This window comes from Gastrolobium bilobum, unplaced genomic scaffold (genome assembly GCF_033153095.1).
Source record: "Gastrolobium bilobum isolate Gb01-03AN ecotype WA unplaced genomic scaffold, APGP_CSIRO_Gbil_v1 utg2692, whole genome shotgun sequence".
Taxonomy (NCBI): Eukaryota; Viridiplantae; Streptophyta; class Magnoliopsida; order Fabales; family Fabaceae; genus Gastrolobium; species Gastrolobium bilobum.
In genome coordinates this window covers 1-27548 of record NW_026899581.1, presented here as the reverse complement: position 1 = coordinate 27548, position 27548 = coordinate 1, and the positions used below count along the sequence as shown (strand labels likewise).

The 27548-nt window shown below is 33.4% G+C and overlaps 3 protein-coding genes across 3 annotated transcripts in view; all 3 read left to right on the top strand.

Annotated features, from left to right (window-relative positions):
- Positions 1 to 11591, top strand: part of LOC133291683 (uncharacterized) — a 54331-nt gene extending 42740 nt beyond the window's left edge. Inside the window, exon 8 of the transcript XR_009748828.1 lies at positions 11546 to 11591. The gene's annotated coding sequence lies outside the window, so the exon portion shown is untranslated. The remainder of the gene's footprint in view (positions 1 to 11545) is intronic.
- On the top strand, positions 11269 to 12708 carry LOC133291686 (uncharacterized). Its single transcript, XM_061489987.1, has 2 exons — positions 11269 to 11472; positions 12097 to 12708. Exons 1-2 carry the CDS (start codon positions 11269 to 11271, stop codon positions 12706 to 12708), a joined length of 816 nt encoding a protein of 271 aa, XP_061345971.1.
- Positions 12709 to 12791: 83 nt separating this feature from the next.
- On the top strand, positions 12792 to 16966 carry LOC133291685 (lysine-specific demethylase JMJ26-like). Its single transcript, XM_061489986.1, has 12 exons — positions 12792 to 13127; positions 13248 to 13360; positions 13469 to 13568; positions 13681 to 13813; positions 13890 to 13953; positions 14051 to 14747; positions 15019 to 15348; positions 15841 to 16155; positions 16235 to 16307; positions 16387 to 16472; positions 16570 to 16689; positions 16838 to 16966. The coding sequence occupies exons 1-12, from the start codon at positions 12792 to 12794 to the stop codon at positions 16907 to 16909; spliced, it is 2439 nt and encodes an 812-aa protein (XP_061345970.1). The 3' UTR covers positions 16910 to 16966.
- The last annotated feature ends 10582 nt before the right edge of the window (positions 16967 to 27548 follow it).

The window sequence follows — 27548 nt, the reverse complement described above, 5'->3', positions numbered from 1 at the left end:
CATTAAAAAATGCACAATTTTTGATATATTGCATTAAAAATATATAAAAGTTTCTCTCCATGTTCTATTTCTCTTAATTTCTAACATTATGTAACTTCATGACTACAACCGTGACATCCAATTGTAGGTTTTTCATGGACATCCAATCCAATTTATGATCATAGGTTTAACTTGACATATTGACGACACAATAGAAAAACATATAATTTTCTCTTAAGTGAAGTACTTTGATTTCTTAAAAATAGCATCACAAAGTGTGAAAACAAAATTTAGAGTGTAATTTTCTTTATTTTAGATCATTAAATAAATAATTATATGACTTATTTTGGTTCGGAAAAAACTCGAAGGCTTCTAGGTTTAAACGCTCTTATAGTACCATCGTTGCAAATACGAACTGTGTTTGTGAGAATATGTCAAAAAGGTGTCATTGCGTAGATCTCGAAAAATTATATGGAATAAAAAAATTTATCTGATTCGGACACCTGAGTTAAAAGTAATGGCCTTTCGAAGTTTTATGGTTAAAATGTTAATTTTTTGTGTCACATGTCAACACCGGATGAGTCACGTCTAACATAGGCATAAATTCCTCGTGGGTCACGCCTAACTTAGGTGTGAATGGTCACGCTCAAATTGATGTGAATGAGTACAATAAATTCGTAAATAGTTTCGGAACAACTATGTATTCGTAATTATTTATTAAAACATCAATATTTTAATTTTTTTCACCAAACCCTTTTCTTTTTAAATAAAATATGCCTGAACACTGTCGTAAATATACGTTAATTTTATTATGGCAAACTTTCAATTAACAGAAAGAAACATCCCAATCAGTAACTTCCAAGAAAATTTTATTGGAAGAGAGCATAGTGTCAATTGTGCATCTATAATCATATATGCTATAGTGTTAGCAAAATTTTAGCAGAAAATTAGGATATAATTATCATATTTGCTACACAAAAAACGAACCCTTTTAACCAATGACCTGGGGAAATACCTTGAAATTTCGCTACACCATAATAGAGTGTCTAAAGGCTCACTTGTCCATGTCTTGGAGAGGGTCCAGAACCGCCTAAATAGCTGGAGCCACAAAACTCTCTCCCTTGCAGGTAGATTAACTTTGGCGAACTCAGTGATATTAGGGCTCCCCTCCTATACCATGCAATCAGTTTCGTTCCATTTAGGCCTCTATGATGAGTTGGATAAATCTACGAGAAGCTTTATATGGGGTTCGAATCAGGAAGGGAGGAAAACTCACCTGGTGAATTGGAAGACCATGTGCAGTCCAAAATCCAAAGGAAGAGCTGGATTAAGACAAGCAAGACTCATGAACAAAGCTATGTTAATGAAGATAGGTCATGATGTGCTGACTAACCGTGATTCCCTGTGGGTGAAAGTGGTTCGAATTAAATATGGAATAGGTGAGGATCTTTTGCCTACCCTAAATAGAAGCCCTAATAGATCCAATCTATGGAAATGAGTCTCCAATTCCTGGAATGAAGTGGTTGAAAACTCTAGAATTGTGATTGGCAATGGGAATAGTACCAACTTCTGGAAGGATTCCTGGCTCCCTTACAAGGTGAATCTAGAGTCTGAAGCTTCTCAACAGATCCCAACTGAAATCTTGAGTTGGAATGTTAGTAGACTGGTGGACCAAAATGGATGCTGGAATTGGACTCTCCTCACAAGATTCTTACCGAGACAAACTATCAACTTAATTGCAGGACAAACTCCTCCTGCGAAAGATGATGGAGAGGATAGAATCATCTGGGAAGGTTCGTATGATGGGAAGTTCAAGGTTGGGAGTGCGTATTATATGCTTAAGCCTATCGCCCAACCTCACCTAAATGTTTTCAATATCCCTTGGCAGTGGAAGGGACCGCAAAAAATTAGAGTTTTACTCTGGCTTCTTCTCCATAATAAACTGCTAACTAATGAAAAGAGGCTAAAGAGAGGCATGACGGATGATGCGAAATGCCCCAGATGCAACGCACTGGTCGAAAGTAATTTGCATGCCGTTAGGGACTGTGTTTGGGCCAGGCGTGTGTGGAGAGGTCTACTAGGTTCTTGTGTTCCTAATACATTTTTCTCTCTTCCTATGGACAATTGGCTTGAGGTAAACCTAGGTAAAAGCGGTGGAGACTCGGTGGAATTGAAGAAAACCAACTTTGGAGTCACGTGCTGGTCACTATGGATTGATAGGAATGACTACATTTCAAGGAGACAACTCCAAATGCTCATTACACCTTAATCAGAATCAGGAATCTAGTTGATAACATATCACTGGCAGAGAATATCTATACGGCAGCAAGTATTATTCCCAGAAGGAAATCGGAAGACTTCATCTGCTGGAAATACCCTAAGGCTGGATGGATAAAAGTGAACACAGATGGGTCGAGCTCCTCGGATGGCAACCAAACATCTTGTGGAGGGCTTATCCGTGATGATGGAGGCACTTGGATAGTGGGTTTCAGATGTTATACTGGGAGAGGAAATTCCTTAATGCCATCCTCTAAGTAACCTGATTAAGAGAATTATCGGTCTGGTGAGGAGAGACTGGAGGATCGAGCTCAACCATACGTACATGGAGGGTAATGCGGTTGCTGACTGGTTAGCCTCTTCCGCTATTGTCCATAATTGGAACATGGAGATCCTGGTTTCGCCTCCTGTTGAGTGCAACCAGTTACTTTTGAGAGACCAGATGGGGGTCACCACCCCCATAATGGTCTGACCTGTTGTATTTCTTTGTTGTATCCTTTCCTTTAATCCCAAAAAAAAACACTTCATTAATTTTTTTATTTATATTTAAATTACAATAGAAATTAACTAAAATAAATTCAAAAATATTATCAATGTTATGAATCACCACAGACAAAGTTCTATCCTATCTAAGAATTCAAGTTTCAAAAATTGAAAAAGTGGTCTAAATGACCGAATTTAGTCAGAACAGAGCCTTGCTCCGAGTGTCGCTCTCCTTGGCTCACAAAAAATCAGCACGATAGAAGTTAGTCCAACAATTACCGAAATACCCTAATATGTCCTGCAACGATCGAAAAACAACAAAAATGATTAATAAATGATTGAATTTGAAAAATAGGAAACTTCCTAAATTACCAATCACCAAAAACTTCTTAAATAATAACAAAATTACCTAAATTATAAAAAACCAAATAAGCAAAAGAATCAGAAAGAATAAAATAAAAGGAAATAAGGAAACAAAATTAAACAAAAATTAGGAAATAAGCAAAATAAAATAAAAAATGGAAAAAATTATGAACAAAAGGAAATAAAATTTCTCACTCTAATCTACTGTTAATATTCAATAATTGAGAACAAAAGAATGATGCGAAATTTTCATCCCAATAGGCCGCACCGTCTATTAAAAAAAATTAAAAATAATTATTTTTATATTGTGTAATAAGATATTCATAAATTATCTATAAAAAATTAATTAAGATTCAAGCATTGAACATTTTGTAATAAAATAAAATTTTAAAAAATTAAATTATATAATAACATATGAATAAGTTATTTTTCAACAAGGCAGAAATAAAAGTTTAAATTGACGTTTTCAACAATTTATCATGCGGTTATAAATTAAGGGGAGGTTATATTTGCTACCTTTTATTTTTTTATCTCTTACTCTTAAAATTTTACCGTTGATTTTCGTCAATCTAACGGTTATAATTTATTGGGTCACACTTATTAATTAATTATTAGTTTACAATAAATTATAACCATTAGATTGAAGAAAATCAACGATTAAGATGTAATAGTAAAAAATAGTAACAAAAAGTAATAAGAATAACCTTTTCCATAAATTAAATAAATTAAGGTAATTACCAAAAAAAAAAAAATGGTCCAAGTTTTTATTGGAATTTGGGATTATTTGGACAAAAAATTTAGATAAAATAAAAATTACAATTATATATAACAAGAAAACGAGTATGATTTGACTTTTGAGTGTTGATAAATTATTTATCAGTTACCTAAAATTCAAATTCATGTGTAAATTCAGTACTCTTATATAATTAAATAACTTTTTATTAAATAATTTATTATATTTTCGCAATTGAAATTGCAACGTGACAACATTGAAAAATTATTTAAAAAATAAACAATTCAATGGGGTTTTCATTAATTTTATTAACAGAGGAAAAATAGGCAACCTTTCTATTTCGAAAAATTGGCCTTAACGTTGAGATCAGATTCAAAGGACTATGTACATGATGTTAGTACATAGGTATCCTAGAGACAATCTAAGAGTCAGATGGATTAGGCCTAATGGGCCCAAGCCCATTTATGTCAGTGGCTATGTTGGGCTTGATGGGTCGCACACAAACACCTTAAGTTGTCTTGAATTCTTGCATATGTGTTTTGGGCCCAATAAGGCATAATGAGCCTAAGTTTTAAAAGTCCACATATTAGGCCAAGAGAGAGTAGGTGGCATCATGGGTCAAGTTGGACTTGATTCATGATGTAACCTAATTAATTTAAATGTTAAATTAATAAAATTAATTTGAATTCTAAATTTTGAATTTCGAATTGGAAATTTGAATTTAAATAAAATTAATTTAAATTCTAATTTTGAATCTCGAATCTGAAATTGGAATTTAAATATAGTCATTAAATTAGATTTATTGAAGATGGAGAAAATAAAGGAAACCAATCAATTAGATTGATTCGAAACAAATCAATTGGATTGATTGACCAAAATAAAGGAAACCAATCAATTAGATTGATTGGAAACAAATGAATTGGATTGATTGGCCAAAATTAAGGAAACCAAATAATTAAATTAATTGGCTGAAATTGAGGAAACAAATCAATTGGATTGATTGACCAAAATTAAAGGAAATCAATTAATTAGATTAATTGGCTGAAATTTAGGAAACCAATCAATTGGATTGATTGGATAAAATTAAGTAAACCAATTAATTAAATTAATTGGCTGAAATTGGGGAAACCAATCAATTGGATTGATTGGATAAAATTAAGAGAAGCATGGAGACTTGTAAGTATACTCTTGGGCATGCCCTAAGGACTCAGGGCTAGTGTGACAAGCTAAAGGAATTCGTCAATCTCTATGAGAGATTAGGTTATCCGTAGACCGGTGAAACCGGGATAACATTTACGGGACTCGGGAATCTATGCATGGTAAAGGAGTCATGAGATGGCCCGCTCTTTAGAGTTCGTAAATGAAGATTCCCTATTTCGGCAAAAGCTAACCCTAGACCGCAGGAGTTGATACGTTTTCCTTGACCTAGGTCAATGGATGGATAACCGAGACGAAAGGACAATTCACACAGTAACCAAATAGGTATAACAGGTTGATCATTCAATGAACTCAACTAGCTCTGTTTGATGGTTATTTATAATTTTTAGCTAAAAGTTATTTAAAAGCTATTTATTTAAAAAAAACATATAATTAAAAAAAAGAGTAAACACCCTTTTTAGTCCCTGGCAATATCTACGAAGTCCTTTTCAGTCCCTGGCAATAAAAAAGGATCAAATTGGTCCCTGAAAGTACAAGAAAAGGGTCACTCTACATATTTGGGAGTTGACATAAGGACTAACATGACCCTTTTTTTGTAATTTTAGGGACCAATTTGATCCTTTTTTATTGCCTGGGACTAAAAAGGACTTCGTAGATATTGACAGGGACTAAAAAAGGTGTTTACTCTAAAAGAAATGATACAACTTAAAAAAAAGTTCTTTTAGAAGTTTTTGACTTTTGTTTTTTTATTTATTATAATTTCTTTTTATTATAATTTTTTTTGTAAAAATCTACTTCGTCTAACTTGTACTTATAAGAAGAAATTTTTTTAAAAAAAAAAAAAACTCCCAAACAGTCACTAAATAAAAGTCACCGGATTCGTCTAAAAAAAAAAAAGTCACCGGATTCCCATTCGTGCGAGTGTCTGTTTCAGGGTTATGAGGAAGAAGGAATGTGAAGTTGATGACGTGAGGGGCTGAGGAAGAAGCAAACAAGATCGACTCATAAAGTAAAGAGGATGTTTACCTTTGGTTTCAATAAGACAAGACCATTATGACCAAATAAGCCAAGGGAATTTGAGGATGAACCGCTCTCATGATCATGCTTTTCTTCACTTATGCAAATTTATCACGTTGAGAGGCCATTTCCTTACTATAAAAACTAAAATTATCTGAAGATATATTTTTTAATGCTCGTCTTTTTTGGAATTTCACATAGATGATTAAATTGAAGAATGACTATAATTCAATAGTTTAATTAATAGTTTTTTTATAATAAAATAAAATTTAAGTATTACATCCATATGAATCGATCCCTCCTAGCTATTTATTGTAAAATTCAGTTTTATAATCAGTGACAATGATTAAATAAATTTTACACATGTTAGAGTCTTCCGGGGGAGCATGTCGTCGTAGCATTTCATTATTAAAGTATATATAATTTTTTTTACCAATATTTGATTTAAATTTTTTTAGTTTCATTTTTATCTATTGTCGATCTTAAGTGTTTTACACATCTTTAATCATACATTATAATATATGTAAAAGATTTTGAGTTCTTAGATTATTATTATAATCATAATAAAATAATATAATAATAATAAAATAATATAATAATAATATTGGGAGCATTGTCTTACTATAAAAGGTAGATGAGTTAATTTTAACCAACAAATCATATAAAATTATTACTATTATATAGTGCACATCAAATATGATTCGCTTCAACCAACAAATAGGATAATATTATATATTATTAGACTATTTATCTAATGCATAACAAACACATGATAAGATAATATGAGATTATCATGCTCATATCCTTTCCTACTCTTAATATATTCATTCACATTTTATCATATTCTCCTAAGAGGTCGAAACTACAGTTTGGTAAAATTAGTTAGTACCTATATGCAAAAAATTAGTTAGCACCGAAATAGGATAAAAATATATTTGAAATCGTTGGATCGAGCAAGCAAATTTGAGCTTGAAAGAAAAAAAAATATACTCCATATCCAAGTATTTATATTTTAGTAGTTGATATGTAATTTAACTGAAAACATTTAGACCCCTTTTATTGTCACTCAAGATTAGTTTTATCTGATCGGGTTATGAATAGAGGCGTAAATTAGTCGGAGAATCTCTCAAGGGTCGGTTTAGCCAGCTTGGCTCAGAACATACACAGGCATTAAAAAGACTATTTAGAAAATAGACCAAAAGCTCATATAAGTTTATGTCATATTATTTATATAAATTTAAAAATAGAATTATTATTCAAATATAATCAAATAATAAAAAATTATTATTATTTCAGTTATTCTTTTTCTAATTCTTATTGAGGTTTGAAGGTATGATAGAATCAAATTGGCTAATAAACATAGAACAGATTTTCTGATTATTAAATATAAGTTAGATCACATTTATAGTTTAACCCTATATTATATAAAGACCGATATGGGATACGAGATATAACATGACACTTCGACGGGAAAAAAAATTAATTTAATGCTCTTTAATAAATTAATTACGCATTTATTATAGTTTTAGAAATAATTACACATTTATTGCACAATATGACGCCCAATTTGGGCGTCACTAAAGACGCCTAAATTGGGCGTCAGTCAATAGGCAATCACGCCTAAATTTAGGCGTCACTCATCAGTTGTTGACACATGTCATAATTTTTTCTAAAAAAAAAAATAATTTAATCATAAAACTTGTGAATGTCACAACTTTTGACTCGGGTATCCAAATCAGGTAATTATTTTTTTGATTTCACATAACTTTTCGAGATCTGCGCAATGACATCTCACTTGACATATTTTATTTCACAAACATAATTTAAATTTAAATCAGGTAATCCTTCTTCCTTAGAGATTTAGAATATTTATTTAATTATTTCCTTTATTAATACAGATTTTTCAAATCGATTTTTGAGTTTAAATCACAAATCAAATCTTTATTTTATTTTCCTTATTAATAATAATTGTTATTTTTTAATTTAAATCATACATCAAATCTTGATTTATTTTTTATATTAAATCACAAACCCAGAACTCAGAGACTTCTAAGTTTAAAAATGTGACACGTGTGAACACGTGTCAACACCTGACACGTCACCAATGACGTCTAAATTGAGTTTCAATCACGAGGCAATCATGCTTAATTTAGGTAATTTTATTTTTGAAAAACATTTATAAGCCATAATTAATTTCAGACCACAAATAATAACCTAGAAGCTTATAGCATTAATCATTAATTTCAAAAATAATATCCTTCTTCCTTAGAGATTTAGAATATTTATTTAATTATTTCCTTTATTAATACAGATTTTTCAAATTGATTTTTGAGTTTAAATCACAAATCAAATCTTTATTTTGTTTTCCTTATTAATAATAATTGTTATTTTTTTAATTTAAATCACACATCAAATCTTGATTTATTTTTATATTAAATCACAAACCCTGAACTCAGAGGCTTCTGAGTTTAAAATTGTGACACGTGTCAACACCTGACACGTCACCAATGACGTCTAAATTGGGTTTCAATCAAGAGGCAATCACGCCTAATTTAGGTAATTTTATTTTTGAAAAACATTCATAAACCATAATTAATTTCACACCACAAATAATAACCCAGAAGCTTATAGCATTAATCATTAATTTCAAAAATAATATCTTTCTTTCTTAGTGATTTAGAATATTTATTTAATTATTTGCTTTATTTCTACAGATTTTTTAAATTGATTTTTTAGTTTAAATCACAAATCAAATCTTTATTTTGTTTTCCTTATTAATAATAATTTCTATTTTTATTTTTAATTTAAATCACAAACAAATTTTTTGTTATAATAAAAAAATTATTATAAAAAAATTAAATCACAAATCAAAATTTTATTTTATTTTTATATTAAATCACAAATCCAGAACTCAGAGGCTTCTGGGTTTAACCGCTCTTATAATACCATTCTTGTAAATTTAAATTGTGTTTGTGAGAAATAAAATATGTCAACTGACATGTCATTGCGTAGATCTCGAAAAGTTATGTGGAATCAAAAAAAGAATTACCTGATTTGGACATCCGAGTCAAAAGTTATGGCGTTCAGAAGTTTTATGATTAAATTATTTTTTTTTTGAAAAAAAATATGACACGTGTCAACACCTGATAAGTGACGCCTAACTTAGGCGTGATTGCCCCTTGAGTGACGCCCAATTTAGGCGTCTTTAGTGACGCCAAATTGGGCGTCATATTGTGCAATAAATGTGTAATTATTTTTAAAACTGTAATAAATGCGTAATTAATTTATTAAAAAGTATTAAATCAATTTTTTTGCACACTTCGACGCGTTAATTCTAAAAAATATTAGATTTCGACACGTTAAAACACGTTTTGATATTAAATAACATTTTTAATATATATAATATAGTTTATATTTAATACATACAATAGTTCATAATAAATTATATAATCAATCAAATATTCAAATTTATAACATAAATATAAAATAAAAATATTTTTTATTCCTTGTTAATTTTTCATGTCAAATTTCATAACAAAAAAAAATTTAATTTATCAATTAATTTTTCATAATTAATTAAAAAAATAATATAAAAAATATTTGAATCTACATGAACATTACATATCGAAATACATGTTAGAACACATATCAAAATATATGTCAGAACGTTGATCGCATATCGAAACATGACAATATCCACCACATCTTTTTCATAAAAAAACAAAGTGACCGTGCTTCCTTAATTTAGCCTATACAAAAATAATAGGCTACATCTGACTAAAAATCTTTTACATAAATTAAGCCTATTTAGAATAGTTACGGACATGAAATAAAAATAAATTAAAATTATTAATAAAAAATTTCAATTGATATCTTCGAAAGCTAATTTTTTTTTCTATTGTTTTTATTGTAATCACTTTGGATAATTATATAATAAAAACATATGTATCATCATTTCATATTAATTTATATTTTTTCAAATAATTTTCTTAAGATTTTTTTTTCTGTTATGAAAAAAAAACTTAGAACGTATTATTGTCATGCGCATGGTAGTTAAAATCAGAATTTTATCTAAAATTAAAATGAAGATGAAAAATCGTAAAATATAAAATCCTAAAATAAAAAAAATCATAAAAAATCGTAGAATCTTAAGATTGTTTGAAATTTTGATACAATAATTTTGATTGAAAAGAATCTTAAAATCTAAGATTTAATCGGAATTTTCACGCGTATATTTTTATGAGCTCTATATTGATACAATCACTTTGATTGAAAAGAATCTTAAAATCTAAGATTTAATCGGAATTTTCACGCGTATACTTTTATGAGCTCTATATTGATACAATCACTTTGATTGAAAAGAATCTTAAAATCTAAGATTTAATCGGAATTTTCACGCATATACTTTTATGAGCTCTATATATGTCTTCCAAACATGGCACTTTCAGAAGAATCAGCAGCAGATGAACCCCTATTTGGTTGTATTAAAAACGCTCTTCTCTGTTTTCGTCATATTTTTCTTAAGCCATCTTCCCCAACCCCAAACCTTCGCCGCACAGAGCAAAGAGGCTAGCTTTCATACTCGCACTGAAGGCTACCCAATTACCTCTAATTGAAGTCACGAAAGAGAAGGCATTGCTCCAATACCTTCTTCCCCTTTGATCCCACCCCTACGGCTAAGGGCGCTAGCATAAAGGGAAAATTCTGTTACCGAGAACGAGGTCTTTACCCGATTCACCCTTGCTTCTTCTTCTCAATTTTATTGAATCTTTAGTTTTTTCTGTTTTTTTTTTTTTTTTTTTTTTGCTTCTTAGTACTCTAATCCATGCTTAGGTTTCGAAGGTTTTTGTTCCTAAAAAAAGGAATTTTATAATTCGTATCGGTCAGTTTTGACTGTAAACGGAACCGCAACACTATACACAAATGCCACATGATGCTGCTTCCCTCCTATCGCTTCAAATGTTGTAGTCGATTGAAAAACATGTGACAAATAAAAAAATTCTTAATTAAAATTCAAAATTGAGTTGCTTTTTTTCAAGTCATTTTTTTTTTTTAAAATAGTAGAAGAAAGCAGTAACAGTTATGTTAAATTGGAAATTGTATGGTTTGATTTTAAGAATGATCAATATGATTGCTGATGGTTTTATATAACTCAATTGCAGCGGCAATAATTGTGGTTTGTGAGAGTTTTCCCTCACCAGTAGTTGAAAGGGGCACCAGAAATTCTACCTGTGCCATTATATAATAACAAGTCTTTAATGGAAGATTTAGGGGGTACCCGGTTTGATGGTCTCAGCAATGCTGTGAGGAGTGAGAACAGGGTTAAAAAGGTTAAACTCAAGGTTGGCGGTGTGACGCGTACTATTCAAGTTAACTTTGCATCCAATGGTACTTCAGGAAGTGGATCGACTATGAAGAGCTCACGTTCATCAGATGCCTCCAGACCCCGTCAAAAGCAACAGGTATTTCTGTTTTGGATGCAATAATAGATTATATTAGAATTTATGACAGCATCCTAGACCGCAACATTTATAGTTATAACATGTGTTAGAGATAAAGCCGCTTAAACTTTTAGCAGTTACTCCATGACATGTTATCAGCGTTTCTATGGCCAAGTAGTTAATCCTTATTGTCTCAATTTTCATACTTAAATTAAATTTTAACGCAAGGTTAAGTGGGCCTGTGCGTTGTCTATGCTCCAAGCCCAAACGACTCTTGCCTAAAGGGGATAGTTAGAGATTTTAAACCATCCGAGTGCTTCCACCTAATAGCTTAGTTGGTCCTTGATACCTTAGTTGGGAGTTGTCCATAGGATGTTTGGCTTTTTCAGAATTAATCACTAGTAGGTGCGAAATTTCTATAAAATGTGTTATTTCACGAGATTATCGAGGCATTTCTCATTCACGAGACTATTGAGTCATATCTTATCTGGCCTGTCTGCAAGGATAGTATTGGTTATTTAGATCTTAATTTTATGGAATAATATCTTTGGTCTTGATTTCTTATCATTAAATGTAATAACTTCTCTTGACTTTTTTGACTTTAGAACCCCATTTGATTGCTCTCATCAAATTGTGTTATTACAGAGTAATTCAGATGATAATAATTCTCCTTCTGATAAGAGGAGTGGTCTGCAAGGCGTTCCGTGGAAGGATTTCTCAAAGGGTGGTTTTGGTCGTGGGAAGGAGGAATCATTGATGGGGAAGATATCTGGAAAGAACGCATCTGGTAAGCAGGGAGACAAGTCGGAACCAGTTCGTAAGAGCAAGAGAGTACCAAAGAGAGGTGTGCTTGATGACGAATTCGGTGATGACAACGAGGATGATGAGATCCGATACTTGGAAAAGCTGAAAGCATCAAAAGTTTCTGCAGTCTACAGAGATGAAGAAGAATTAAGCAAGAAACGTCGGAAACTCTCTAGTGTCTCGAATATGGAAAATGTATCCTCGTCAAGGTCAGGCAAAGATGGTAAGAAAAGGTCTAGATCTGATAAAATGTATGAGGACACAGATTATGAGGACGAAGAGGAGTCGGTGTCCGATGGTGACCTGGAGGATAAGAAAAAGAAGAAACAGAGGAAGGAATCTGTTGATGTATTGATGGACAGTAAGAGGGAAATGACTCTTACAACACGCCAACGGGCCCTTCAATCAAGCAAAGATGCCTCTGCATCTGGTGCAGGTTTAATCATTGAATGACTGATAAATAGATAACCTATCTTATAATATTCGGATGTTAATCCATTATCTCATATTAATTCCCTGTTTTTTCTGCAGTAGGAATGGACCTTGTATTTTCACCGCAAGGAAAGTCAAATCCTCAGACTGAGGATAATTTGTTCTTAAGGTGCTCAGATTCCTTCAGAATTCCAACGAGAGGAAAGCGCAGATATGGTTCAAAGAAGAGAAAGGTTCAAGAAGGCATTTTGGCAAGTTCAAAGAATACTAAACTTCCATCCAGGAAAGTACATGAGCCAAAGAAGAGTCTTTCTGGCTTGAACAAGAAAAGAAAATTGGAAGACAATATCAAGATTAACAATTTGGAAGAAGATGAGGAAGTTCTTTCTCTTTCATGGACAAAGTCAAGAAGGAAAACTAGAAATATGGACAATATGAAGGTGATTGCGTTTCTGAATGCTTATTTCTTACATTTATAAAAAGTGTCTTAGTTTATGACATTTTTTTGGTATTTAAGCCTTATAACAGTTTAATAAGTGCTTTACTATTTGTGTTAACAGGATACTGAACAAAATTCCAAAATATGTCATCAGTGCATGAAAAAGGAAAGAGCAGCATTTGTACCATGTACTAAATGTCAGAAAATGTACTGTCTGGGGTGCATCAACAACTGGTATGTTTTTTTACATCTAAATAATCATTCGAAAGATTTATTTATTTGTTCATCTATTTTATTAGATACCTTTACAAAATATAACTATTTTCTTATTTTTGCACATAGGTATCCCGATATGAAAATAGAAGATATAGCAGCGAGTTGCCCATTTTGCAGGAAAAATTGCAACTGCAATGTCTGCTTACGTTCAAAGGGAATGATTAAGGTTTAGTTTACTATAGTGTCCAGTAGACACCCTTAATTTTTCTCTTGTTCAAAAGTATATTTTTTATTTCTTTGTCTTTGGCCTTGTCCTCTAATTTGTTATCTCCATTCAGACATCTAACGGGAAGTTCAAAGATTGTGAAAAGGTTCGATATTTGCAATACATGACTAATTCACTTTTTCCGTTTGTGGAACAAATTCGTGAAGAACAAAGTCATGAGCATGAGATTGAAGCCAAGATACAAGGTTTTAAGCTTTAGCTCTGTGTTTTTTTTTTTTTTACTTAACTTTTGAGACATCACTAACTAATCTCTCATGTCAGGAAAATCATGTTCTGAGATTAAGATACCTCAAAGTACTTGTAGTGACGATGAACGTATCTATTGGTATTGTATCTGTCCCTTTGCCTAATATATACTATAGCATGATTCCTTCTATATTTTACAAGATCTTTTATTTTGATTTTTTTTGTTCTTGGAGCAGTGATCACTGTGCCACGTCTATTGTTGATCTTTATAGAAGCTGCCCCAAGTGTTCGTTTGAAATCTGTCTTACTTGCTGTCAAGAAATACGAAATGGAAGTATTTCACCCCAGCCTGAACTGAAGCTTGAATATGATAATAAGGGCATTGAGTACATGCATGGTGGTCATCCTCAACCAGTATATTGTGATTTAGGGACTTCAGAGGATACTATTAAGATATATACTGATTGGAATGCTAACAGTGATGGAAGTATTAGATGTGCTCCAAAAGAAATGGGGGGTTGTGGTGACTGTGTATTGGAGTTGAAGTGCATGCTTCCAAATGGACTGATTTCTAATTTGGAAGACAAAACTCGTAACATGCTGAAGAATTTTTGCAAAATTGAGCACAAAACTCTTCAGAAAGACGCAATATTAAGCAGCAATTCTATGATAAGAGCTGCTTTTAGAGATGGCACGAATGATAATAACATATACTGTCCAGTGTCAAGTGACTTGTCAGAAGAAGGGCTATTTCTCTTCCAACAGCATTGGATTAAAGGTGAACCAATCATAGTTCGGGATGTTCTTAAACAAGGGACAGGTCTGAGTTGGGAGCCAAAGGTCACATGGCGAGCATTTTGTGAAAATTTGGTTTCAGGGAACAGCTCAAATGCGTCAAAAGTGAAGGCCATTGATTGTCTGTCTTGTTGTGAGGTTTGCTTCTATAATCCTTTTGTGCATTTATATTAACATTTCCCCACAAAATCATTGTCATAAAATAACTATCTTTGAATTGGGTAGGTGTAAAGCATATGATATTATATTTCTTTTATATTGTAATGGACAGTGGGTATTTTATTCATTTCCAGTAATCATGTCTTTTTTCTTATTCATTTCCTTCTTAATGTTAAGAATAACAATTTCACTTTGTATTTCCTGCATATAATATTAGAACTCTGATTAACACCCTTCTAAACCTTTGCAGGTAGAAATTCTCATTCGTGATTTCTTTAAAGGTTATACGAAAGGAAGAACATATATGAATCTCTGGCCAGAGATGCTCAAGCTAAAAGACTGGCCCCCCTCTGACAAGTTTGAAGATCTTTTGCCCCGGCATTGTGATGAATTTATCCGTTGTTTACCATTTCAAGAGTACAGTGATCCTCGAGCTGGAATCCTCAACCTTGCTGCAAAGTTACCAGCTCATGTCCTAAAGCCTGACATGGGTCCTAAAACCTATATTGCATATGGGACTAAAGAAGAACTTGGCAGAGGGGACTCTGTAACAAAGCTTCACTGTGATATGTCTGATGCGGTATGATACCTTGTAACATATAATTTCTATTATTTAAAGCCTTGTTAGAAACTACATTATATTTGTTCATTGAATACAAAATCCTAGTTTTCTTCATGTTATGCTGGTGCTTCTTAAATAATTTTTTAATTTCTCTTGTTTGTTCTTTGTTGAATTTGAGCCATTCCTTCGGTTGTAGAAATTATAGCTTTACTTTTCGTAGTTTAAAATGTTGTTTTTATATGGTTGAAACTTGGAATTTATAGTTTGTTAATATGGGTAACCATATTGTAAGATGGCAAATGATTATATTCTGTTCTTAGAGAATGCATGAAACTTCTAATTAATCTAAGGCATTTTTTTTTTTTGCAAAATGCAAATATTATGCTCTTTTAATAACAAATAATATATTTCCATCTTTAGAAATTTTCTTTATATCTTGTGTCAGGTATCAAATGCTAGCACATTTACTTCAATTTTTATTTCTAATTTCTTGTTCAATAATTTCCACAGGTGAATATTTTGACTCATACAGCTGAGGTTACATTAACTGATGAACAACACCCTGTTATTTCAAAATTAAAGAAAGCACACAAGGCCCAAGATGAGAAAGAGTGTCTTGCTCAGGTTGCTGAATGCCAGAAGAAGTGCCATAAAGTCAATGGAAAGATATTTCCAAATGATGTGGCTGCTGTCTCTAAAGAAACAACAGAAACAGGTGGTGCTCTTTGGGACATCTTTCGGAGGGAGGATACTGAAAAGTTAGAAGCATATCTACGAAAACATTCTAAAGAATTTAGACATACTTATTGTTGTCCAGTTCAAAAGGTATTGTTATATTTGTCTTATATTTGTGCTTATCCTTGCTTCTTATGCTTTGGGGTTCATTATTTTCTATTCTGGTTAGGTTGTCCATCCAATTCATGACCAATGTTTTTATTTGACTTTGGAGCACAAGAAGAAGCTGAAGGAAGAATTTGGTTAGTAGTTAGTTCATAGAATTGCAAACAACTTGGGCAATGCCTACAATTAGTTATTTACCCAAATCTTAACTTTCAGGTGTAGAACCTTGGACGTTTGAGCAGAAACTTGGAGAGGCAGTATTTATTCCTGCTGGATGTCCACACCAAGTTAGGAATCTCAAGGTAAAACTTCTCTTTGACACATATTAGATTGCCTCATTATCATATTTTTATTTATTGTACCCCTTTAACTCTAATTACAATAATGGAAATCTTGCAGTCATGCACTAAAGTTGCTTCAGATTTTGTGTCTCCTGAGAATATTCATATGTGCTTGCGATTAAAGGATGAATTTCGTCGTCTTCCTAGGAATCACAAGGCGAGGGAAGATAAGCTAGAGGTGATTTTCTTCTATAACATATTTCCTTATCTACTATCCTCCTCTCTTCCTTAGCTTCAACCTACTTAAGTTGTATAAGAAATTGTGATGTTAGCCAACATTTTCTTATTTTATGTTTGTTTATGGTGGATGATTTTTAATGAAACAGATAAAGAAGATGATCGTGCATGCTGTAGATCAAATAGTCAAGGAATTAGAAGCATTGGTGGAGTGTTCTTGAGACTAGCCTATATGCTGCTTCCATAGCTGCTATGATTTTTTTAACCTCATAGTTTAGATTTTTATTCAAATAGAAAATTTTGTGTTGGGTAATTTTTCATTGGAGGCTCAATTTGATTTTTTTTTCCTTGTTATTCAATCATGTATATGTATACATACACAAATAAATAATTTTCTCTCCATCTTTCTACATTTGGATTGCCCCTTGGGTTTTTGTGCTCTATGCACATAACTCTTCGGTTCATTTTTATTATAAAATTTCACAGTTTTGAAATTAAACAAATGCATTACATTATAAGAATAACTTTGTTGCCAGTGATAAATGTGATTGTAAGAACCCGCACCGTTAAATTATCAATTTAATTAATTAATTATGAGCTTAAGTGAATAATTTCATAATTGACCTTAAATAATTATGGTAAGGTAAGAATAATTAATATAATGGCTTAATAATGCTGAATGTCGCTTTTCTGACGAAAAGTGCAGATACCGATTCTGCTCTACGGTATAATTGCGTACCGATGAAGTATCACAAAAAATTATAATAAGTGCATGAATATTCCTAGAATAATATATAGGACTGGTATAACAAGTTTCAAGTCAAAATAATGAAAATTGGTGTCAAGACTGATACCGGCTACGTAAAAGCGTGTACCGGCAAAGTGTTGTGAAAAATAAAATAAAAATATGACAAATCTTTGGAAAATGGCTAGGTTCTGAATTCAAAATTTGGGATTAAAATGATAAACGTAGCCATTAGTTCTAATACAGTGTGATTAATCTTAATACGCCTAAATATACTTAATGGCACATATTTCTAGGTCAGAAATCTCACACTCTACGTGCCTCTCTTCTGAATCTTGAGCTTTCCATGCTTGCCACCCTCTTCCTCTTCACCTTGTGAGCAAAGAGATCACCTTTTCTCTTGGTTTCTTCACTAAATCTCCATGTGTGAGTGTGCATAAGACTTTAGAGAGTGTAAGGTGATCTATTTCTGAGTTGAGTGTTAGTTGAGTGAGGGTTGGGGGGCTGACTTCTTGGTGTGAGTTGTGGGAGCCATTATGATGGCATTTTGAGCTTCAAGAAGCTACCATTGTTGATAAAAGGACCAAGCTTGGAAGGCAAATTCGTAGCCTTGTGAAGTCAGTGTTGTGTGGCTGATTGGTGAGCTCCAAGAGCACCATTTGCTTCTGTTTTAAGCCTTGGGTAAAGTTCACCACCTTTGTTCTTGAGTTTTCTTTGGAAAGAATGAACCTTGATGCATGTAGCAAGCTAAAGTTAATAACTTAAGGGTGGGTAATGTTAAACACACCTAGAAATGTATGTTTGAGCTTCTGAAATCGTTAAAAGAGCAATCTTGGAGTGATATCTCGCGAAATGCAGAAACTGCATTCTGTCGCGAAATATCCGGATATGATATCCTGATATGGGGTTTGAGATATCTGGATATGGGTATTCGGATATGGCCTCGACATATATCCGGATATACTGAAAATTTCGAGATGGTCACTGTTCTGTTCATACAGAATGGTATTTTGGGTTTGTGGACACATGATTGGTAAAGTTGAACCCCTGTAATAATTAAACTAAGTCAGAATCACTTAGATTAAGGGCTTGTGGCTTTGTGAGAAGCCTAATGGCATGAAACGTAAAAGGAAAACGTTGTCGTATTGTCATGAACTATTAGATTATGAATATCGATATGATTGTTGGTATAAACAGACTGTGAGAGAGCTGTTTGTGGACATTGGACTGGGTTGGACTCTTGTGTTGGATAGCTAGCTTGCGAGGTAAGCTTTCGTGTCCTCGGTTTTGCCCATTGTTGGTTCCACCGTACCCCACGGGGGGATGGTTTATATGCATGATGTGTTTTCATGAAATGATGTTTATTGAAATGCTTTTGAGCTGTTAAGTGCAAGTGCCTTATGACATGTATGTGTTGTTCCACCTAGACGGTAAGCCTAAGTATGTAGCGTCATACAATATGGTGATTCTGTGGGTGAGGTACAAGTGGCGTCTTGTACTGTAGGTTGTAGACGTGTGTAAATCCTGCATGTTTATTCTCTGGCCAGTAGGATTCTTGACACACATGACATGATTATATTCTGCATTGCACAGATTTTGGAACTTATATTGTTTATTTGCTTTTGAACTTATATTGCACATGTAAGTGAGCTTGGGGTGGAGAGATCCTTGAGGACCCCTTGGCTTACTGAGATTTCTTTTTAGAGATCTCACCCAATGTTTGGGGCACATTTTCAGGTTCAGGTACATCGGGGGTTGAGACCTCAGGCGGCAGGAGGCCGGAGCTTAGTTGACTGTTGTTTACATGCTTATGCTGATATGATTGGATGCTGCTTATATTTTTAGTTTCATTTTGGTTTATTGAGCTGATACTCTGTTGGGCTTTGTTGCCTTATTTGGTGAGCATGAGGATTGTCCATGCCACATTGATTATTCTTGGTTTATTTAGACTCGTTATATATAATGAATCAGGATGTTGAAAGTGAGTATTTCTTGCTATTGGTTGATGGCAGCAGTAGCACCTATAGGCCTAGAGCAGCTTTGACTTGATTTGGGTTTTGGTGAAGTGGGGATCATGCAATGAAGTATGATTCTGAGGCATAATTCAATCTTGGGGAAGCTTGCTTCTTCCGGGGTCTTTGTGGAAGTAGCCCCTTATGAATTAGATATTATTTCAAGTTTCAATAACCTTGTCCGTTTTATATACTTGAATATAAAATAATATGTTGTGTATTGAACTAATTCAGAGAGTTACAATATATAGAGACCCTAATGGGCTTAAGTGAAAGGCCCAGACCTAATCCAATCAGAATATTTACAGATAGGAAGTAATCCAATCATATCTAATCATATTCAATCATATCTAATCATATCTAATATATTCTAACACTCCCCCTCAAGCTGGTGCATATATATTGTGAGCACCAAGCTTGCTACAAATGTATTCAACCCGAGGACCTCTAAGAGCTTTAGTGAAGACATCCGCTAGTTGATCAGAAGAGTTGACAAAAGCTGTCTTGATTTCTCCTGACTGAATCTTTTCTCGAATGAAGTGACAATCAATCTCTATATATTTGGTTCTCTCATGAAATACAAGATAAGAGGATATATGTAGCACAACTTGATTATCACAAATGAGTGTCATGGGTTGTTTCTGTTCACAAAGATGAAGCTCCTGAATCAACTGCTTTAACCAGATTAACTCACAGGTAGTATTTGCCATTGCACGATACTCAGCTACTACACTAGATCGAGCAACAACAGGTTGTTTCTTGCTCTTCGAAGAAATTAAGTTTCCTCCAAAGAAGACACAATAGCCGGAAGTAGAGCGCCTGTCCGAGGGTGATCCTGCCCAATCAGCATCTGAATAACCACAAATTTCTGTATTTCCCTGATCCGAATACAACAAACCTTTTCCCGGTGCTCCTTTGATGTATCTGAGGATCCAAATTTCTTTATTTCCCTGATCCGAATACAACAAACATGTACTTGTGCATCACCCTCAGGTGCACAATCAAGTCATGGCGCAACGTGCCTTACTTCCCCTGGTCCTCATATCTCCAAAGAAGTGCCTTCCTCTTCAAAGAAGAAGAAAGAAATAATCCAATCATTAAGGGGCAAGAAAAGAAAAGCCGCAGAATCCAGCTCTTCTTTCCAAGATTCAACCTATTGGGGAGGTGACTGGGACATGGAGGATTGCTTATACGCTAAGGGCAAAGAAATTGGCCATTTGATTGAAAAGGCTGAGATGGGTGACTGGGAAAGAGAGGTGGCAAAGAAATATAGCAAATCAACGTTTAATGTCGCTAACTGGTATGTATAATACCTTGCTGAATCTACGTAAGGTTTCCTATTTATCAAAGCATTTTTTGGCTAACCCCCTTTCGTCTTGGAATTGTGTCTTCTATTTGGTAGGTAATGTTGCCTTCTTTAAGGAGCGGATTGAGATGTTGCGAGATGAGAAGACCAACCTGCTTGCTGAATTTGAACGAGCCAAGAAGATGGCTAAAGATGAAAAAACTGACATGTCGCAAGAGCTGTACTGAAAGAGTTAAAGGCCAGTAATGCTACACTCAAAACGCAAAAGACTGTCCTGTCAAACCAAGTGAAGGACTTATTGGCAACCATTGGGTCCTTAGATGAAGAGAAGACGAGTCTGAATTCTGAGGTGGCAAGATATCAAGGACTGTTTGAAAATGAGGCTGTTGGCACTTATGAGAATATCCTTGAGTAGGTGTTCCTTTTTAATCTAACGGCGAAGCTGGAGAATGTTCATTATCTTCATTTTGTGAAGAATGGATAGTTGATGAAGTTAAATGACTAGCAAAAGGAGGAGCCAATGGGTTTAGTAAGCGCAATGGACATCGAGACTCCTGCGCAACCAATTGTGCCAGAAAATACAGCAGACAACCAAACTGATGCAGCAGATGGGCCTCGTGATATGTCCATCTAGGCGATTTAAGACCACCTTTCAAATCTCCGTTATTTTTTTTGTACTAATGATATATTTTGTAAGACAATTATCACATGGTCTGGATAATGAGTCCAAACTATTTGATTTTGTGCTGGATAATGAGTGTTTTCAAATATTTATAATTTGTCTTCATTTCTTAATGTGTCTGCTTGTTCTTGTGTTAAATTGTAATATCGTTTTCACATGTTGCGCGATGTGAATCTAAGCTTCCTAATCTGGGTGCTCTAAGCTTTTAAGTATGAGGGTGCATTTCATTGTGCCTTTATTTGGCGCTATGTTTTGTACTTTGCTAGTGCTTTAAGGTTTGCAAGATTTTGTATATAGTTAAAGTTCATATAATTGCATACCGTATTGTGAATGTTTTCTTGGTTTGATGCCGCTTGAATAATTTTGGATGCCACTTTAACTTGTGCGTTTTCTTCGCGTAATAGAAGTGTAGACCAACGAAGTTTTTGATCTTTTTCTTCCTGTGCACTTCTTTTGACATTTTGTGGACTAGAAGTTTTAACCAATTAAGGTTTTACCTTCCTCTTTCTTTGTATCAGAAGTTTTAACCAGTTAAGGCTTTACCTTTCTGTTTCTGCGTATTGGAAGTTTTAACCAGCTAAGGTTTTACCTTCTTTTTTCTTTATGATCAGACCAGTTCAATATGGATTAGATAAATCATACACGGTTGAATGTTGAAGACTTTGGGTCGCAAACAGTGTTTTGTGGGCTGAAGACATTCATTGTATAGGTGATGGTTGGTGAAGACTTCTGGCGCAATGGAGATGACTAGGGGGTACCTGCAAAGATACTCTGACGCTCAAGTCAGTATCAATGCAAGGTTTATGTTATGTTTTATGGAAATCAGATTATCATACCTGGGTTTGTACCCTTTATATTTATTGCAAGACTTATGCCGCCTTCGGTAGACGACATGCCTCCTCATTGGTTGTTATGGGCTGCAGACTTATCTGTCTCAGCTGGTGCCTTTCAGGCTATAAGTCTACAAAATTGTTGATCTTCTTAGAGTGTGGCAAACTGAAGTTGTCTTTCGTGTGTTGGTCTGCATGCACGGTGGATCTCAGCCTGTCATAGAATCCTTCCTTATCCTTTAAGTTACATAAGGCGGTTCTACGCAATAAAGCAATTACGCTTCTTGGTCCTTCTGCGAAATGCATGTATCGCGCGTTATGGGGCCTGTGTTCTGCTTGGGGCCTTTCTGGACGTTAACCCTGAAGGGCCTGTGTAATTATCCATATCAGTATCTTTTAAATTAATTCAAATAATATTATCTTTTAACAAAATAGGGAAAAACGTAACAAATAGTTGTTACAAAAATATGATGAGTAATTTAGTAGTCCTTTGAGAAAATTGAATAGGGGCGATCGCCTACATAATTTTATAATGTTTTGGGGTTTTTTTCTTCTTCTTTTTCAATTACCCAATTTGCTGCATTAATATGATGTTTTCTTTTATGCGTTATTTATATGTTTTTTGTTATATTAGAACTTCTTTAAAATAGTTTTTTCTTTGTCAAAAAATAATATTAATAACAATATATATATATATATATATATATATATATATATATATTAAAGTCACGTCATTTATAATATTAATATTGTAGAATTAAAGAAAGTAAAATATTAGAATATTATAGTTATGTAAAGTCTTATTTAACTAAAAAAATTAAAACATTAAATTTTTAACCTATAATAAAAAGTTTACTAAATAAATTTTTTATTATAAGTATTACTTATATTTTCTATGGAATATTTTACGAAAGTGTCAAATATTAATTTATTAAAATAATTTTAAATGCATTGGATTCAATAAAAGTAATGAAACTTTTTGAAATTGTAATTTTTGTATGACCAACGGGTTAACCTTATCCTATAAGACTTTTGAACTGTGCATACCTTTATTATTATCAACCTTATCCTATGGACTTTTTGCCCTTAAGCATAGAATAGTGGCTAATGGAACAAGTTGACCCATTTTTTTATCTCTAGTATGAGTCTCTCTCTCACTTTCAATCACACAAAGTGGACCTGTTAGTGATGTCTTGGTCATATCTCTTTGATGAACCGCAACCGCTAGATCTCTGCTTACAATCCAACAGGCGATGATTGATGAGGAACCTATGAGGGGCTGTGATAACAAGAGCTCTATGGACAGGCCCATTAGAGTTTGGGACAAGATTATGTGTGCTGAAGGGGGAATCAATTGCAAGGGAGTTAGTTTCTGTTGGGGAAAAGTTAGGTGTAAAGGAGGAGATTCTGTTGTAGTCTTTTGTGAGTTAGTTAGTGGCCGGGAAACCATGTTTGGGGAAATAACAACCCCACTTTTGGTACCAAAAAAACAATAACTTTTCAAGCTATATATTTTTTCCGACAATGGGTGTTGTGTGCAAACTTTTGTATGGTCCTTGGCTCAATAGTTCCATGGATTAGATGGAAATGTTTTTTGCCTGGGGAAGTGAAAAATAAGCCGCGAAAATGTTGAACAAATTAACCTTCTTTTTTGTACGATATGTGTGTGAAAGCATTTGTTGCTCCCTCTCTGTCTAGTTGTCGGCATCTTTTTGGAACAAGATCTACTCCACTGTCCAAGCTTGGAGATTTACCCGTTTACACATTGCAAGGTATATTGGTATCTTGACATATTGGCTGCATGCATGAAGCAGAGTGGATGTGGCAAAACTTTTAGCCACTCATGACTGTGTGACCCCTCTACTTTCTGGCCATCGCGTCAACTCCATTTGGTAGCTGTGCATTTTCAATGTTTGTCACATCCTCCAATATCTATAAAGTTTTGTGTTCTCCTGTATTTTTTAAGCAAACCCAGATCCGTTCTTCTTTGTCTTCAGTAATGTTAGATACAACGTTTCAAACAAAAGGTAAAGTTGGATTTATTTTCGTAAAATAACCTCACATCCCCACTAATATTTCATAACCAATCAAATACACACTCAGTAAATTTAACCATTAAACCCCAGGAAAATTTTGCTATACCATAAACACTTTTTTAATAACATTCCAGCAAAAATATATTTCTCAATATATTCCTATAATAATTATTTTTCAGATAAAAAAAAATTTCTACCAAATGCCCCTAAATGAGAAGAGTTGTTGTTAGTTTTGTGGCTATGGAACGGAGATCGTGGATGAATTAAAATAAATAAGAAAAAAATCCCACAACATAGAAAATAAAAAGAAAAAGAAAAAGAAAAGACAAGGAGTTAGGAGATTTGGGTTTATGTAAACGTGAGCGTAGGGATGGACATATGCGGATTTAGAGGGGGGCTAGGGTGGGCCCCCGCATATAAATAAAATTTGAGTAATATTATTCAATTATTTGTTTTAAAATTTGTATAATATAAACTTTTTTTCCATGACACCATAAGATATCACACTACACTCAATCATGGCCCCATCTGCATCCCCATGGAAAAAATCCTTTCTCTCAATTTTAACAAATCTTCTCGGCTCAGGTCTCTTACTATCTCTATTTTTTTATGAAATTAACAATGCTGCTATTATTTGATTGTTTTGTTTCGAATTCGTTCATATCATCCCTATGCTTTGAATGTTTTGTTTTGACTCATTATCTTCCATTAACTAACATTTTTTATACCGATATTCGGTGCGTTAATATTTTTTAATGCTTTAATTTTTCATTAAGGATTACTTTTGAAACTGAAAGAATAAATTGTGTTGGACAAATAAACTAAAAAAAAAATTCAGAATATGGATGAACCAATAAAAAAAATAAAAAAAATAAAACTCAAGGTGAAATACAATAGAGCATAACAACATATTTATTGGGGACTTGTAATATTTCAAATTTTCAAATGCTTCATTTATTGATCTGTTAGTGTATTTTTTTAGTCTGTATTTTCTTATTTTTTGGACTCTGAGATCTAGAAGTGTTTACTTTTCAATGTTGGTTAGCTTGCTGGAGTATTGTTCTACAATATATCTTGATGATTATATTTGAATAATTTTACTGGATTCAACAGCTTGTCCAAGCATCATTTAGGTACAATGCATTTCAACATACATTTTTTTAATTTATTTATTTATCTATAATTTATTTAAACATTTTATGGATCTATTTTATTGTAGATAGGTTTAACAATATGAAAACACGTAGAGTAAGAGTCAAGTGAAATGATCTTAATTTCTGTAATAGATTTCTTTCAATTTTTTGCATATTAAGTCTGTATTGTATTTGAAATACATTTATTTATGAAGAGGTATTTTTATTTTTCGCCCCCTCTCAATAAAACTCCTGCGTCCGCCACTGGGCATGGGTCGACCCGAACCGATTTTTTTGAAGAACCGGTTAGTTGAACCGGTTTTTTTAAAATAAAACTGATTCGGTTCGGTTTAAAACCGGTTCGAACCGGTTCGGAATCGGTTCAAGCCGAACCGCTTATGAACTGGTTTCAAACCGGTTTCGAACTAGAACCACTTTCGAACCGGTTTCGAACCACTTCTGAACCGGTCTTAAGGAAGAAATTTTTATTTTTTTTTCCAACTTTTAAATACAGCACTCACAGACCTACTATCTTAACAAGAACTAAATAATACTTTTGCACTATGCCAAAAACCATGTTACAGGATTCAAATGGTTAATAACTTGTGCACACTTTATTATTACACCATCTTTAAACTTATATACAAGGTACATAGATCGACATGGGATCAAATAATTGCAAATTGATGGCAATGCAGAGGAAGTGTCAGGATCAGAATTTCTGAGCTTGCCACCCCAGCCACGTCCCAAATCACCAAAAATATAATCTGCAAAGTCATCAGTACTAGTTGATTCACATGTGCTATCAGTAATGCAAGAACCTTCATCATAATTGCTGCTGATAAGGGATGAATTATCACTTGATGAGTCTTCTTCCAAAATCCTTCTCAGGTGGTGAAACTTCGAACAGATAGTCTCTAAGGCGGGTGAGCCATCTGGAGAAATCGAACAGTGGATACATATCTTGATTTCATAACAGCTTTTCCATTGACTTTGTTTTTTGAATCTGAGGATACTATCCTGTTCCTGATTGATCTTGGTGCCCTAGGTGAGCTCCTAAAAGGTGGTTCAACTAGTCAGAGAAGGAGATGAGAGACAATATATATTAAAAGAAACCTTGACACAGAATAGACAAATAAATGTTTGTGATACAACATGAAATATAATTGTAAGTACATACAATATGATTGTAATACAACATGAAAATTCTGCAACTGTGACAGGCAATTAAATGTGCAAGAAATAATTTTTCAAGGCTTCTAGCACAACTCCAAGTAACCAATCCCTTCTCTTCCAATGAGCTGCTAATGATTGTGATTTAACCCCAAAAGTTATATGAAGTCTACATAGCATTTTAAAGTCACAATATTCTTATTGTTAGTCACGACTATCCAAAATATACAAAGTTTCATAGCTCCATGGATGGTTAAATATCTTACGAATACTCTGTTACCTATTATGAATTCTGAACAAGCAGTTCTTTACATGCTTACTCTAGAACAATCATTATGGTTATATGGAAATTACTAATGCCAGCAAAACATATTTGGAGTATGAAATGTCTAATGAATAATGATCATGTGTTGTGTTTATTAATTTATGTACTTTAAAGGTTTCTACATATTTCTTGATGTGGAAATTTGAATGCTGTAAAGAACAAAACTACGATATGGCTAACAACTATTTTTTTTTGTAGATCTTGTGACCTCCCTACTTTTATAATAACTCTGTATTTTTCAAGCCATTTTATGGGATTCACATAATGATGCTACTGACTACTGTTGAATTTGATTTGTTTATGGGATTCACATTAGGAGTTCAAATTTACGGAGTACAGAGAAGTGAAGAAATGCTATCCTCATGGATACCACGGAGTTGATAGAGATGGCAGACCTGTATATATTGAGAGAATTGGGATGGTAGACCTTGACAAACTGATGCAAGTAACCACACTTGAGAGGTTTATCAAGTATCATGTATAAGAACAAGAGAAAACACTAGGAGTAAGATACCCTGCGTGTTCTCTGACAGCTAAAAGGCACATAGCATCCACTACAAGTATCTTGGATGTCAACGGAGTAGTATGCAGATTTTTCTATATATTTTCACCTTTTTA